This window comes from Lepisosteus platostomus, chromosome 26, assembly GCF_059453375.1.
Source record: "Lepisosteus platostomus isolate fLepPlt1 chromosome 26, fLepPlt1.hap1, whole genome shotgun sequence".
Lineage (NCBI taxonomy): Eukaryota > Metazoa > Chordata > Actinopteri > Semionotiformes > Lepisosteidae > Lepisosteus > Lepisosteus platostomus.
Genome location: NC_142636.1, coordinates 10466687 through 10481418, shown reverse-complemented (window position 1 = coordinate 10481418; position 14732 = coordinate 10466687). Strand labels below are relative to the sequence as shown.

Here is a 14732-nt window from a genome sequence, read left to right as displayed (position 1 = left end):
CAGTGTGAGTGTCAGGCAGTACAGTCACAATTTCCAGCCCAGTTCTGTTTGGAGAAGTTTATTGCCTGCAGTCAGTTCAGTGCACAGGCACCATGTTCTCCACTACAGGTCAAAAATGAAACAAAAAGCTGAATGGTTTTAATTCCAGAAACAGAAAATGACATGATAACTGACCACTCGGCCTTCTACCTGTTCTGTACATCAACGCAACGATCTTTATATTCATCTTCTATTCCTCTTCCCTTTGAAGCACAACAGCTTGGTGCCCCTCATGGAACACCCCATTTTGGGGGTGTCCCTTGCTCCATTCGGACACGGCCCTCTCGCAGCAGTCTGTACAGGTGCTGATTGGCTGTTTTTTTGGGGACCCCCAGTTTCCGGGCGATGAGCGCAGCCGGGGCAGTGGTCCCCGACGGAAGGCCCTCGAGCACCCCCAGCACGTCCTGGGGCTCGCGGCGGGTCCCCTCCCCCAGGGCCAGGTGCTGGAAGCTGGCTGCCAGAGCGTGGGCCTCCCCCGGGCCAGCTGGCTGAGGCCGGGGCACAGGGCCACTGGGAAAGAGGCAGACAGGGAGAGAGGGGGAGGAGGGGTGGGGAGAGAGAGAGGGAGGAGGGGTGAGGAGAGAGAGGGAGAGACGGAGGGAGGAGGGGTGAGGAGAGAGAGGGAGAGAGGAGAGAGAGGCAGTGAGGAGGAGGGAGGGGGAGAGGGAGAGAGGATAGAGGGAGGGAGGAGGGGTGAGGAGAGAGAGGAGAGAGAGGCAGTGAGGAGGAGGGAGGGGGAGGGAGAGAGAGGGAGGGAGGAGGGGTGAGGGGAGAGAGGAGGGGTGGGGGGAGAGAGGGAGGGAGGAGGAGAGGAGGGGTGGGGAGAGAGAGGGAGGGAGGGAGGAGGGGTGGGGAGAGAGAGGGAGAGACGGAGGGAGGAGGGGTGAGGAGAGAGAGGGAGAGAGGAGAGAGAGGCAGTGAGGAGGGAGGGGGAAAGTGAGAGAGGATAGAGGGAGGGAGGAGGGGTGAGGAGAGAGAGGGAGAGAGGAGAGAGAGGCAGTGAGGAGGAGGGAGGGGGAAAGTGAGAGAGGATAGAGGGAGGGAGGAGGGGTGAGGAGAGAGAGGGAGGGAGGAGGGGTGAGGAGAGGGAGAGGCAGGGGGGAGGAGTGAGGAGAGAGAGGGAGGGAGAGAGGAGGAAGACGAGAGTGCTGAGCAGAGACACAGGACCGCTCTCCCTCTCTCTGCCTGGCACACCCACAGCCCCGCCCATCGCCTCGGCAGCGACGGCTCACGCCCACGTAACCATGGCAGCAGTCTGCCCCCAGTCTCTCCGCTAGTTCAGCCAGTCAGCACTCAGGGCCTCATGCCGGCTGCCCCCCGTCTACATACCTGTCCCTCCCGTTCGTGGCCGCAGTGTGCATGCCCGGCCTGCAGGGGGCGGCGGTGCGCGGCCCCTCTGCCCCCTCGCCCTGTGTCTGGCTGGGCAGCCTCCACAGCACGGGGGGCCCCTCCGTCTTGTCCACCTGGCCCCCGCGCAGCAGCGAGTAGAGCTGCTGGTTTGCCGACTTCCGCGAGACGCCGAGCTCGCGGGCGATCCGGTGCGCGGGCAGCCCCCCGCCGGGGCCCGACGACTGGAGGACCTTCAGGACGCTCTGAGGGTCCGGGGGCCCGGGTTCAGGGGACGCCCCGGTGGTCGCGCATGGCTCCGGTTCCGAGCCCGCCAGGCTCCACAGCGGCGGCTCTGTCCTGGTCCGGCGGACCGCGCCGCCCCTCTCCAGCTCGTACAGCGCTCGGTTGACATCCCCGACCGGGGGGCCCCCGAGGGCCGCCGCGATCTCCCCAGCCGCGTGGCCCCTCTCGCCTCCCTGCGCCCCTGTCCGCAGGAACGCACACACGCGGCCCCCGACGTCCCCCTCGGACGCAGACATCCCTCTCCAGGGCGGGGCTCTGGAGAAGACCCCCACAGAACCGTCACCCAGAGTCACAGCACCTGCGCAGAGGAAGAGCTGTCAAGAACCAGAAAGAGACAGAGAGAGACAGAGAGAGAGAGGAGTGGACGGACAGAGACACAGGGAGGGAGAGAGAGAGAGAGGAGTGGACCAACAGAGACACGGGGGGGGAGAGAGAGAGAGAAAGAGGAGTGGACAGACAGAGACACAGGGAGACAGGAGTGGACCGACAGAGACACAGGGAGAGAGAGATAGGAGTGGACAGAGACACAGGGAGAGAGAGAGAGGAGTGGACAGAGACACAGGGAGAGAGAGAGAGGAGTGGACAGACAGAGACACAGGGAGAAAGAGAGAGAGGAGTGGACCGACAGAGACACAGGGAGAGAGACAGGAGTGGACCGACAGAGACACAGAGAAGGATGCTGCTATAGTGAGGATCACAGCAGGAGAAAGACAAGCAGGTGGGAAGAGATCAGTCCTGAAACAGCCAGTCTTCACCCACCCCGTGTCCCAGCGCAGACTGGACTCGCTCATTTCCCCCTCTACAGCGAGCGGGAAACGAGACTGCTCCCCGGAGGAAAAAAAAAACTAAAATAAAGTCGTTTAAAATCTTCCACAACTAAAAATAATAAAAACACAAACGCCTTCCTCGCCGAGAGTCTGAGCGAGTGACCCGGAAGGGCTCCCCCACAGCGCCCCCGTGTGGCCAGCAGGGCGAATGTCTCTATTCGCCGTGAAGCGCGTTTTGTAGCTAACCATTAATTCTAATCGTGATTGTTCATTAAAATTACATCAACGAGGGGAACAAGAGCGCTGATAAGACGTTCAGAACAGCAGTAAAATCACAAGGAAAAATAACAAAGAAAAATAAAAGAGAGGTAGGTGTCCAGAAAAGCGCTATATAAGTGTAAGCAATTATTATTATTATTATTATTATTATTATTATTATTATTATTATTATTGTTATTATTTGCATTCCTTTATTGCACTTATTTACCGAGTCTCGCCATCGTGATTCCTCTGGTGCCGTACCGTATAATACCACATAATAATAATGTTAAGAAGAAGATAATAAGGCTCCACAGCCAAAACGTTTCCCTTTCTTCTCTTTTCAGCATGGAATAAACCTTTGCTGGTTCCTTAGAAGCCTACGATTGATGACACAGCTCCCTACTTGAACTTCCACACAACAACAATAATAATAAATCCTTACACGTATATGGCGCCTTTCTCAGTCCGCTCAAAGTGCTTCACAGGTCATGGGGACTCCCCTCCACCAGCACCAGTTAGTAGCCCCACCGGGATAATAATAATAATAATACTAATTGCTTACACTCATATTGCTTACACTTATATTGCTTACACTTATATAGCGCTTTTCTGGACACTCCACTCAAAGCGCTTTACAGGTAATGGGGATCCCCTCCACCACCACCAATGTGCAGCCCCACCTGGATGATGCGATGGCAGCCATAGTGCACCAGAACACTCCCCACACAGCAGCTCTCAGTGGGGAGGAGAGCAGAGCGATGGAGCCAGTTCAGAGAGGGGGATTATTAGGAGGCCATGATTGGTAAGGGCCAATGGGAAATTTGACCAGGGATGTACCTCAGCCTAATCCAGATGTTTCTACGACAGGTTTCACACAACATTAACATACAGAGGAACACTTTTACCTGTGTGAAAAGTATTTCAGGTGTGCGCATGACTGCTTTTTATATTACGTGTTGTTTCTATGCTGTAAAATGAGATTAATACGTGGCTCATCTGAAAAATGAAAACGGTTAGCAGAGGATGGTTTCGATCCATCGACCTCTGGGTTATGGGCCCAGCACGCTTCCGCTGCGCCACTCTGCTAGACGCTTGCACTGGTGAAAAGTCACTCGCTTTGTTATTGCCCGAGTGTGTTCTGCAGTGCTGTGCTCTAGTGGTCATCATTCGAAAGTGCATCAGAGACTATTAGAAGAGGACCAATCATGTGCGATGTTTGCCTGCGAGCCCCGCCCCCTACCCCACCTCACCAATCGCCACTTGCTATTGAAAAGCGTTTGGCGCCTGTGATTGGCTCCCTGGGTTGTCGATCTCGTTCGGAGACGCTGTTTCCCCGGGTAGTGAAGCAACGCCAGCGGACAGGTCGGCGGCGAGAAAGCGGCCGAAGATTTCTCTTTGTGGCTTCCCTCAAGTTGTCAAGACGTCGTACGCAATGAGGTACAGTAATTCAAAGGAGATGGAAGGGAAAACTGTTTTTTTCTGTGCGCAATCTGACAACGCGATGTGTCCTGGCAGAACTGAAATCCGGCTTCTCAAGTAGGCCTCATATCAGGCCTCGGGTCTCGAGTTAGCTAGCGTACCCGTGTCGGATCGGGGGTGTGTGTGCGCGTGCGTGGGCTCTGCATGTTATCGCTAAAACCCAAGTTGAAACTGCGTCCCCTTCGAATTCCATTTCCTGGCGTTTAGTGACAAGATGTGTAAAAGGAAAATGGCGTTTTTTTTTAAAACAAAAGCTCTCGGAAGAGGGTGTTGTGCCGGGCGCTGGATGAATGAATGGCTGTAATCGAGCGGCCGGTCTGGGGCCTGCTCTTTGTTACCCACCGTGCCGGTTTCCACACGGCGCCGACCGGCAGTGCACCGAGGCCGGTGTGTGCTGCGTGACCTGGCCGCCGAGGTGCGGGCGAACCGAGGGTCTGTATGCCCGACGAGTGCCAAGGCACGTTCCTGCCTCCAACACCGTGCGGCTGTCCGGCATCAGGGGTCCCAGTCTCTGCGTGCCGGCTGGTTAGTGGCTTATCCTACCGGCCAGGGTGCTGGGGGGGGCTTGAGGTCAAAGATCCATGAACCTAGTGTCGGAGGGCCGTCTGGAATCGCCCTGTGAGGCACTGAGCCCGCGGGACTCGTGCAGGATGATCTGTGAATGAACCGACTGGCGACCACAGAGAAATTCAGAACAGGTGGCCTTTCCTTACACAAAGGGGGGTGTGTGTGTGGAACAAGCTGCAGGGGGTCAGTTAGCTACTAAATACCCAGCGGCTGGGCGGGCCCTGTGGCTCTACTATGTAACGACCCCTTACATCCTCAAGACACGGGATCTTTATCGTGGTCTTGTGCAGCTCTACTGTTCACTTCAGTTCATGCACAGTTACCCGTCGAGAAGCCCTGCAGCTCCCAGCTGGCAGCACACCAGAGCTCAGCATCCATCTCTGGAGGGGAGACTCCTGGGAAAGCTGAGGCTGCAGCTGGAAGAGGTGTTAGTGGGACCAGCAGGGGGCGCTCACCCTGCAGTCTGTGTGGGTCCTAATGACGGGGACACTATACTGTAAATAGGCGCTGTCCTTCGGATGAGATGTAAAACCGAGGTCCTGACTCTCTGTGGTCATTAAAAATCCCAGGGCGTTTCTCCAAAAGAGTAGGGGTGTTACCCCGGAGTCCTGGAGGTGCTACAGTCCGTCATGGAATTAACCAGGTGGACCGATCGTGTGACTGGAGCACCTGGTCTTCTGCAGGCGCAGTGGGGCTCACACAAGCTTGCGCCTCACTGCTCTGGTCCCGACTGGCCTGGTGGAGGCGGCTGGCTGGGTGTCTCTCCAATCCAGTGATGGAAGCATCTAACATCTCTCTCTCTCTCTCTCCAGAGGCGACAGGGGGCGGGGCCGGGGGGGCCGGTTTGGAGCCCGCGGAGGGCTGGCACAGGGGTGAGTAGCTGGTGGTGGGGGGGGCGTGCTTACTGTACCTGTGCAAGCAGTCGGACACCCCGTCCGTGGCAGACTGATCCACTCCGGGTTTTACAGTGTTGTTAATCAGACTCCTGGCATCCAGCAGTGTGCTCCAGTCTGGGGTTAACAGTGTAGTTAATCACACCACAGTGCGCTGCAGTCTGGGGTTAACAGTGTAGTTAATCACACCACAGTGCGCTGCAGTCTGGGGTTAACAGTGTAGTTAATCACACCACAGTGCGCTGCAGTCTGGGGGCTAACAGTGTAGTTAATCACACCACAGTGCGCTGCAGTCTGGGGGCTAACAGTGTAGTTAATCACACCACAGTGCGCTGCAGTCTGGGGGCTAACAGTGTAGTTAATCACACCACAGTGCGCTGCAGTCTGGGGTTAACAGTGTAGTTAATCACACCACAGTGCGCTGCAGTCTGGGGGCTAACAGTGTAGTTAATCACACCACAGTGTGCTGCAGTCCGGGGGCTAACAGTGTAGTTAATCACACCACAGTGCGCTGCAGTCTGGGGTTAACAGTGTAGTTAATCACACCACAGTGCGCTGCAGTCTGGGGGCTAACAGTGTAGTTAATCACACCACAGTGTGCTGCAGTCCGGGGGCTAACAGTGTAGTTAATCACACCACAGTGCGCTGCAGTCTGGGGTTAACAGTGTAGTTAATCACACCACAGTGCGCTGCAGTCTGGGGGCTAACAGTGTAGTTAATCACACCACAGTGTGCTCCAGTCTGGGGTTAACAGTGTAGTTAATCACACCACAGTGCGCTCCAGTCTGGGGTTAACAGTGTAGTTAATCACACCACAGTGTGCTGCAGTCTGGGGTTAACAGTGTAGTTAATCACACCACAGTGCGCTGCAGTCTGGGGCTAACAGTGTAGTTAATCACACCACAGTGTGCTGCAGTCCGGGGGCTAACAGTGTAGTTAATCACACCACAGTGTGCTGCAGTCTGGGGTTAACAGTGTAGTTAATCACACCACAGTGCGCTGCAGTCTGGGGTTAACAGTGTAGTTAATCACACCACAGTGCGCTGCAGTCCGGGGGCTAACAGTGTAGTTAATCACACCACAGTGCGCTGCAGTCTGGGGTTAACAGTGTAGTTAATCACACCACAGTGCGCTGCAGTCTGGGGCTAACAGTGTAGTTAATCACACCACAGTGCGCTGCAGTCTGGGGGTTAACAGTGTAGTTAATCACACCACAGTGTGCTGCAGTCCGGGGGTTAACAGTGTAGTTAATCACACCACAGTGTGCTGCAGTCTGGGGCTAACAGTGTAGTTAATCACACCACAGTGCGCTGCAGTCTGGGGTTAACAGTGTTGTTAGTCTGACTCCTGGTGCTCCTGGTCAGTCTGATCCACACCTGATTTGACTATCGGATGTAGAGTCTTGTCCACATTGTGCTGGCAGAGGCTTTTCTTGAGGCTCACCTGAGTTTTTGTCTTGCAGGTATCGGCCCTTCGTGCCTCACATCCCCTTCGACTTCTACGTGGTGAGTAACGAGCAGAGGGGCCTTGCCACCTGCCCCCTCTGCTGCCCCCATGCGGTGTCTGTGTGTTATTGTGCGGTGGTGAGGCTGTGCTCATCTCCCTCTCTCCTTGTGCCCAGTGCGAGATGGCGTTTCCCCGGGTGAAGCCGGCCCCTGACGAGACGGCGTTCAGTGAGTGCCTGCTGAAGAGGAACCAGGACCTGAGCCCCACTCCCTCTGAGCAGGTACAGCGCAATTCAACACTGCCGTGCTCTCGCCCAGGCCAGTGTCATCCCTCTGTCTCCAGTGAGCTGGTACAGCACAGACACTCCCTGTCACACACTCTCGTCCAGTCCAGTGTCATCCCTCTGTCTCCAGTGAGTTGGTACAGCACAGACACTCCCTGTCACACACTCTCGTCCAGTCCAGTGTCATCCCTCTGTCTCCAGTAAGCTGGTACAGCACAGACACTCCCTGTCACACACTCTCGTCCAGTCCAGTGTCATCCCTCTGTCTCCAGTAAGCTGGTACAGCACAGACACTCCCTGTCACACACTCTCGTCCAGTCCAGTGTCATCCCTCTGTCTCCAGTGAGCTGGTACAGCACAGACACTCCCTGTCACACACTCTCGTCCAGTCCAGTGTCATCCCTCTGTATCCAGTGAGCTGGTACAGCACAGACACTCCCTGTCACACACTCTCGTCCAGTCCAGTGTCATCCCTCTGTCTCCAGTGAGCTGGTACAGCACAGACACTCCCTGTCACATACTCTCGTCCAGTCCAGTGTCATCCCTCTGTCTCCAGTGAGCTGGTACAGCACAGACACTCCCTGTCACATACTCTCGTCCAGTCCAGTGTCATCCCTCTGTCTCCAGTGAGCTGGTACAGCACAGACACTCCCTGTCACATACTCTCGTCCAGTCCAGTGTCATCCCTCTTTCTCCAGTGAGCTGGTACAGCACAGACACTCCCTGTCACATACTCTCGTCCAGTCCAGTGTCATCCCTCTGTCTCCAGTGAGCTGGTACAGCACAGACACTCCCTGTCACATACTCTCGTCCAGTCCAGTGTCATCCCTCTGTCTCCAGTGAGCTGGTACAGCACAGACACTCCCTGTCACATACTCTCGTCCAGTCCAGTGTCATCCCTCTGTCTCCAGTGAGCTGGTACAGCACAGACACTCCCTGTCACATACTCTCGTCCAGTCCAGTGTCATCCCTCTGTCTCCAGTGAGCTGATACAGCACAGACACTCCCTGTCACATACTCTCGTCCAGTCCAGTGTCATCCCTCTGTCTCCAGTGAGCTGGTACAGCACAGACTCTCACTGTCTCGCACACTCTCTCTGTCTCCAGTGAGCTGGTACAGCACAGACTCTCACTGTCTCGCACACTCTCTCTGTCTCCAGTGAGCTGGTACAGCACAGACTCTCACTGTCTCGCACACTCTCTCTGTCTCCAGTGAGCTGGTACAGCACAGACTCTCACTGTCTCACACACTCTCTCTCTGTCTCCAGTGAGCTGGTACAGCACAGACACTCCCTGTCACATACTCTCGTCCAGTCCAGTGTCATCCCTCTGTCTCCAGTGAGCTGGTACAGCACAGACACTCCCTGTCACATACTCTCGTCCAGTCCAGTGTCATCCCTCTGTCTCCAGTGAGCTGATACAGCACAGACACTCCCTGTCACATACTCTCGTCCAGTCCAGTGTCATCCCTCTGTCTCCAGTGAGCTGGTACAGCACAGACTCTCACTGTCTCGCACACTCTCTCTGTCTCCAGTGAGCTGGTACAGCACAGACTCTCACTGTCTCGCACACTCTCTCTGTCTCCAGTGAGCTGGTACAGCACAGACTCTCACTGTCTCGCACACTCTCTCTGTCTCCAGTGAGCTGGTACAGCACAGACTCTCACTGTCTCGCACACTCTCTCTGTCTCCAGTGAGCTGGTACAGCACAGACTCTCACTGTCTCACACACTCTCTCTCTGTCTCCAGTGAGCTGGTACAGCACAGACTCTCACTGTCTCACACACTCTCTCTGTCTCCAGTGAGCTGGTACAGCACAGACTCTCACTGTCGCACACACACACTCTCTCTGTCTCCAGTGAGCTGGTACAACACAGACTCTCTCCCACAAGTATTATCCCAGTTTAAACTTTTTGCCCTTCTCTGTTCTGTGAACAGTTCTCAGTGCCTCTGAGAGAGGCGTTTCAAATCCTGACTCTTGGCTCTCTCTCTCAGTCCTCCATCCTGTCCCTCGTCACCAAGATCAACAACGTCATCGACAACCTCATCGTCGCCCCGGGCAACTTCGAAGTGGTGAGTTTAACCTTTTGACGTGGTCTGGGGGTCCCCACTTTCCAGCCCCTCGGGAGAGAGCGTCGGGGACAGTGGAGACTGCACGCTCTCCCTCTCCCCTCTCTGTTTCTCCCTCTCACCCCTCCATCTCTGTCCCCCCTCTTTCTCCCTGCAGCAAATCGAGGAAGTGCGGCAGGTCGGCTCCTACAAGAAGGGCACCATGACAGCCGGGCACAACGTGGCCGACCTCGTGGTCATCCTGAAGATCCTGCCCACGCGTGAGTGACCGCCGGGAGGGAAGCACCCCTCGACGTGCGAGGCCCCGGGTGCCCAGAGCACCCCCGCAATGAACCCGCCGCCACAGAAACTGGTCACCCAGCAGGGGAGGGAGGCTGGGGGCTGGTGGGAGAGGGGGCGCTCCTGTCTCCCCCCGGGCTGCCCTCCCTCCCTCTCTCAGTGGGTTTCTGACTGTCCGGTCTGTGGCGGGGTGGTGATGGCCTGGACCACCCAGCTGGGGAGGGAGGGTGGGGGCTGGTGGGAGAGGGGGGCTCTCCTGTCTCCCCCGGGGTGCCCTCCCTCTCTCGGTGGGTTTCTGACGGCGGTCTTCTTCCTGTCCCCCTGCCGCAGTCGAGGCCGTCGTGGCGCTGGGGAACAAAGTGGTGGAGACGCTGCGGACGCAGGACCCCGCGGAAGGTGAGTGGGCACAGAGACTCCTGCCCGTTCGGCTCACTCTGACCCCCGGCTCCGACTCCTGCCGGGGGGGGTGGGACACTGGGGCTCTGACCCTCCCCCTCTCTCTCTCTCAGTGCTGTCCATGCTGACCAACGAGACGGGGTTCGAGATCAGCTCTGCTGACGCCACCGTGAAGATCCTCATTACCACTGTGCCACCCAACCTGCGCAAACTGGACCCCGAGCTGCACTGTACGTACTCACTGGGGGCGACTGGACACTGAGCCCCGCCGTCCACACAGACTGGGGGTGACTGGACTCTGGACTGTGGTGGGGGGGCTGGGTTGGACGCTCTCTGCGTCTCTCTCAGGAAGTGTCGTCAGGAATGGTGTCTCTTTCTCTCCCAGTGGATATCAAGGTCCTCCAGAGTGCGCTGGCTGCAATCCGACACGCCCGCTGGTTCGAGGAGAACGCCTCCCAGTCCACGTAAGGACAACGACGCCTCTTCGTTACTGGCTGTGGGTTCGAGCCCCAGTGCAGTGCGCTCTGTGTGTTGTGTGAGACTCTCCCCTGAGGCCAGTTAGCTGGCAGTGTCTTTACAACTGCACACTGTCTTCTTCCTGAACGCTGGGAATCCTGATCGCCTGCTTCCTGTTCCTGTAGAGTGAAGGTTCTGATCCGGCTCCTGAAGGACCTGCGGGCCCGGTTCCCTGGGTTCGAGCCTCTTACGCCCTGGATCATCGACCTGCTGGTGAGACTCTCGAGCACTGCCGTGGCTGATTGTCGTTCTTAGAGCTCTCCGCGTCGGACATCGGCCTGTCCTGCCGGGTGGACTGGCCACAGTGCGCTCGGGTCGCTGACGTGAGCCGCGGCGACGTTTCCATGTTCCTGGAAGCGTGCCGGGAGGGGACACAGCGGAGAAGCGGAAACTGGGGTGGGGGTTTCCTTGTGTCGTAGAGGGCGCGGAGCCCCCTTGGAACCTGTGGGGGGCTGACACCATGCGCTTCCTTGGCGTCCTTCTCCACATCCTCCACGGGGGGACGCTGTTACGTGGCATGCTGGGCGGTACCCTAAGCCCCCGGGAAGCGGGGATCGGCCCGTTTTCAGCGCGGCCTCCCTGGTGCTGGTACTGTCGGTGGCGTGGGCGCTGTGGTAATGCTCTGCTCTTGGGTTTCAGGGTCACTCAGCTGTGATGAACAACCCCTCCAGACAGCCCCTCTCTCTCAATGTGGCGTACAGGTGGGTCATCCCCGACTGCGCCCCCATATCTTTATGGGGACAACTCTGAGTTTGGGGGGAGTTCCTAGGGCTCGATCTGTAATCATCTTCAGAAACAAGTAGTCAAACTGGCCTGTTCCCGGCCCCCACCACTCTCTGTGTAAAGAATTTCCTCCTGTTCCTTCTCCAAAATACCCTTTTACTTCCAGAAGGCAGCAGGCCTTGACCTTGTTGCCCTTCGGGGTGCCACTACCACTGACTGGGGTGCCCCTTTCACGGCGGCAGGGTCCCGACTGAGCTCCCCTCGCGGTGTGGCTTCCCCAGGCGTGTTCTCGCACTGACGTGTGTGGCGTGGGCATCTCTTGCAGGCGGTGCCTGCAGATGCTGGCGGCGGGGCTGTTCCTGCCCGGATCGGTGGGCATCACTGACCCCTGCGAGAGTGGCAACTTCCGGGTCCACACGGTCATGACGCTGGAGCAGCAGGTAACAGTACCGGATTGCTCTCCTCCCTCGTCCTCCTGCTGGACACAGGCTAGGGACGACAGCGGTCAGTCACCGGGCAGTGCCCGGTCAGCTGAGGACAGTACTGTTGGTCAGTCATCGGGCAGTGCCCGGTCAGTTGAGGTCAGTCACAACGGCGGTCAGTCATCAGGCAGTGCCCGGTCAGCTGAGGACAGTACTGTTGGTCAGTCATCAGGCAGTGCTAGGTCAGATGAGGTCAGTGACAACAACAGTCAGTCACCTGGGCAGTGCCTGGTCAGCTGAGGTCAGTACTGGTGGTCAGTCACCCGGTCAGCAGAGGTCAGTGACAACAGCGGTCAGTCTCCCGGGCAGTGCCTCTCTCATGCTGCGTCCGCTTCTGTTCCAGGACATGGTGTGCTTCACGGCTCAGACTCTGGTGCGGATCCTGTCGCACGGCGGCTACAGGAAGATCCTGGGCCTGGAGGGGGACGCCAGCTGTGAGTACCAGCCGGGGCCAGCGGGGGGCGCTGCTCTCGGGAGTCGAATCTTCTGAATTGAAAGACCCAGGGGCGCCGGGTCAGGGTCCATTGTCACCCCAAGTGGGGGGTCCTCACAGGCAGGGGCGCAAACGCAAGTGTGAGCGCCTGTAGAGAAAGGCGACTGGATATCGGCTCCCCTGCCCCCTCCCAGTCCTCCTCGCATCCGAGAGCGGAGACAGAGCTGGGCGAGGAGGCCTTCGGGAGCGGAGCGGGCCCTCGTGTGTCCCCTGGCCCCAGCTCTGTCTCCGCTCTCGGGCGCGAGGAGGCCTTCAGGACCGGAGCGGGCTCTCGGAGAGTTGAGAGCCCGTGTGTGTGTGTGCGCGTGAAGTGGCGGAGGAGGGGGCTGGCGTCTCGCTGTGAGCTGTGGATGAGTGTCGAGTGCTTACCGCAGCTCTCGTCCTCCTTCCTCTCCGGGTTTCTGCTCGTTCCGATTACCGGAGGTCAAGAGGGATCTCCGCAGTCTTATTTTTTTCCCCAGTCTCACGATGGTGATTACAGGCACTTCTTTGCTCCATAAAGGAGCGGCCCTCAGCTCAAGAGACAACAGTACCAGCAGGCGCTGCGTGAGAAATAAAAGCAGATTCAAGAGCTGCGGGTTCCGGCTCAATGGCTCAGGCTTGTGCAGGCCCTGACGTGCACAGCCGGCACGTGTATCCTGTGATGCATTCTGGGAAGGTGTTACTAGCGGAGATGTTTGTTCTGAGAGGTGGGGGTGTGCTGGGGGGGGGGGATATACCACGAGGTCAGCCCTCTCCCGTTTCCGCTCCGCAGACCTGGCGTCGGAGATGTCCACATGGGACGGCGTGATTGTCACTCCCTCGGAGAAGGCATACGAGAAACCGCCTGAGAAGAAAGAGGGAGAGGAAGAGGCGCTGGAGGAAGGGGGGGAGGGGGAGGAGGAGAGCATGGAGACGCAGGAGTGATTCCCAACCCCACTTCCACCCCCATCCCCCTGGATCCACTGGAGAACAGGTGAGAGGAGGGGGAGGGGCAAGGCAGCAGCAGCCAATCAGAATGGCGGATTGAGGAGGAGGAAGGGTGGTATCTGACGTAACCAATCAGATGAAGTGGGGTGGGTGGGGACAAAGGCCAGTCTAGTTTGAGGGATGAGAAAAGGGGCGGGGATATTCATGGGGTGTACCCAATTAACTGAGAGAAGGGTGGGGCAGGGGGAGGGGGAGCCAGCAAGTGAGCCAAGAAAAATCGGAGCTCTGGCCTTTCCCAGAAACCGGGTCAGATCTGGGAACTAGGTGCTGTGTTACTCCAGCTTTTTAAACGATTTTGTTGTTTAAGTGTGGCCTTTATGTTTTGCAGGCCCTCTCCTACCATGATTCTCTGAGCGAGAAGATTCCCACTAAGAGACTCCTATTTGTGTTCTTGTTTAGTTTTTTCCCTGTTTTTTTGCCTTCCATCTCCCCCGCTGGCTCTGCGGGCCCACCCACACCGTTCCAGACTGATCCAGGTGATACCGGTGTCGTCCTCCCCAAGGGGGTCAGGTTTCGGGGAGGGGCAGGCACACCTTGTCAATACTACTATTTTTGCTTTGATTTTTGTAATTTCAATAAATCCTCCTTTGTGTTTTTTTTTTAGCTTGGTTACTTGGCGTCTGGTTTCTAGAACTGCCTCATTGTTCTTTTCTCTGGTCTTGCGTCCTTGATCAATTCAAACAGAGGCAAGAAAAATTACACTCCCAGTGCACAGCAGTCTGATCCACTCCAGGTTTTACAGTGCTGTCAGTCAGACTCCCAGTGCACAGCAGTCTGATCCACTCCAGCTTATACTACCAGCTGCAGCTGCCTAGAAGCAATACCATATTTATATATTTTGTATGCTTTTATGATTTATCAGTACAGGGTGTCCCTGTGCCTTTTTAAAACTACAAAGCATAGGAGCCAAAAATGTGATTTGCCCAACTGGTTTCTGTTATTTTTCAATACTTAAATGTTTAAGGGTTTACGAATGTTTAATGTGCTTTGCTCTATCAGTATAACGGATATGATTCAGTTTTGGGTGGAGGTTAGCGATTGGTTAATGGTTAACGTAATTAAGTGCATCTGGAAACCGTAAACGAGGATTACAAACTTGTGCCTTTTGTTTTAAGTTCAGTCTGTTCAGATTTAATTGCATTACCCAGAAAGGAAGCGAGAGTATCCTCTTGTGCCAGTAATAACTCCAGACTGTTTACTGAGCAGACAATTTGAATTACAGAAAACCGGTCGCCGGGGGAGCTGTAATAAATTGTAAATTAACTGCAGACAAGTGGCTAGGTTTAGGAAGAAAACAACCACCCGCCAGATATAATGTGGTCTCCAGTTTCAGGAGTTTTTGTTTTACTTTTGTTTAAAAAAAAAACAGTCCTGACAAAACGGAATAGTTTTGTAACGTTGTAGTTATTGTGTTTTTTTACGACAGGAAATTGAAAAAA

General features: G+C 56.2%; 2 protein-coding genes across 3 annotated transcripts; one reads left to right on the top strand and one right to left on the bottom strand.

Annotated features, from left to right (window-relative positions):
* Positions 1 to 42: 42 nt before the first annotated feature.
* LOC148640067 (uncharacterized) lies at positions 43 to 2627 on the bottom strand. Of its 2 annotated transcripts, none has more exons than XM_088621035.1 (3): positions 2431 to 2627; positions 1369 to 1926; positions 43 to 549 (listed from the first exon to the last, which is right to left on the bottom strand). In XM_088621035.1, the coding sequence occupies exons 1-3, from the start codon at positions 2460 to 2462 to the stop codon at positions 270 to 272; spliced, it is 870 nt and encodes a 289-aa protein (XP_088477161.1). In that variant the 5' UTR covers positions 2463 to 2627; the 3' UTR covers positions 43 to 269. The 2 variants fall into 2 exon arrangements, with proteins under 2 accessions (XP_088477161.1, XP_088477162.1); XM_088621036.1 differs by having other exon boundaries at positions 1369 to 1969; positions 2431 to 2623.
* A 1362-nt stretch (positions 2628 to 3989) lies between these two features.
* Positions 3990 to 13896, top strand: ilf2 (interleukin enhancer binding factor 2). The gene is made up of 15 exons (XM_088621175.1): positions 3990 to 4136; positions 5558 to 5617; positions 7101 to 7143; positions 7260 to 7364; positions 9361 to 9438; positions 9593 to 9695; positions 10045 to 10110; positions 10224 to 10340; positions 10496 to 10574; positions 10752 to 10839; positions 11266 to 11327; positions 11675 to 11789; positions 12175 to 12265; positions 13079 to 13279; positions 13622 to 13896. Exons 1-14 carry the CDS (start codon positions 4132 to 4134, stop codon positions 13228 to 13230), a joined length of 1164 nt encoding a protein of 387 aa, XP_088477301.1. The 5' UTR covers positions 3990 to 4131; the 3' UTR covers positions 13231 to 13279; positions 13622 to 13896.
* The last annotated feature ends 836 nt before the right edge of the window (positions 13897 to 14732 follow it).

Bases quoted from the DNA above. Each gene is read 5' to 3' on its own strand.
- LOC148640067 (XM_088621035.1), bottom strand. From the start codon at position 2,462: ATGAGCGAGTCCAGTCTGCGCTGGGACACGGG. The intron at 1,927-2,430 runs GTGGGTGAAGAC...GGTCTTCTCCAG, and splicing joins AGTCTGCGCTGGGACACGGG to AGCCCCGCCCTGGAGAGGGA. The intron at 550-1,368 runs GTATGTAGACGG...CCTCTTTCCCAG, and splicing joins GCCACGAACGGGAGGGACAG to TGGCCCTGTGCCCCGGCCTC.
- ilf2 (XM_088621175.1), top strand. The intron at 10,341-10,495 runs GTACGTACTCAC...TTTCTCTCCCAG, and splicing joins ACTGGACCCCGAGCTGCACT to TGGATATCAAGGTCCTCCAG. The intron at 11,790-12,174 runs GTAACAGTACCG...CTTCTGTTCCAG, and splicing joins TCATGACGCTGGAGCAGCAG to GACATGGTGTGCTTCACGGC.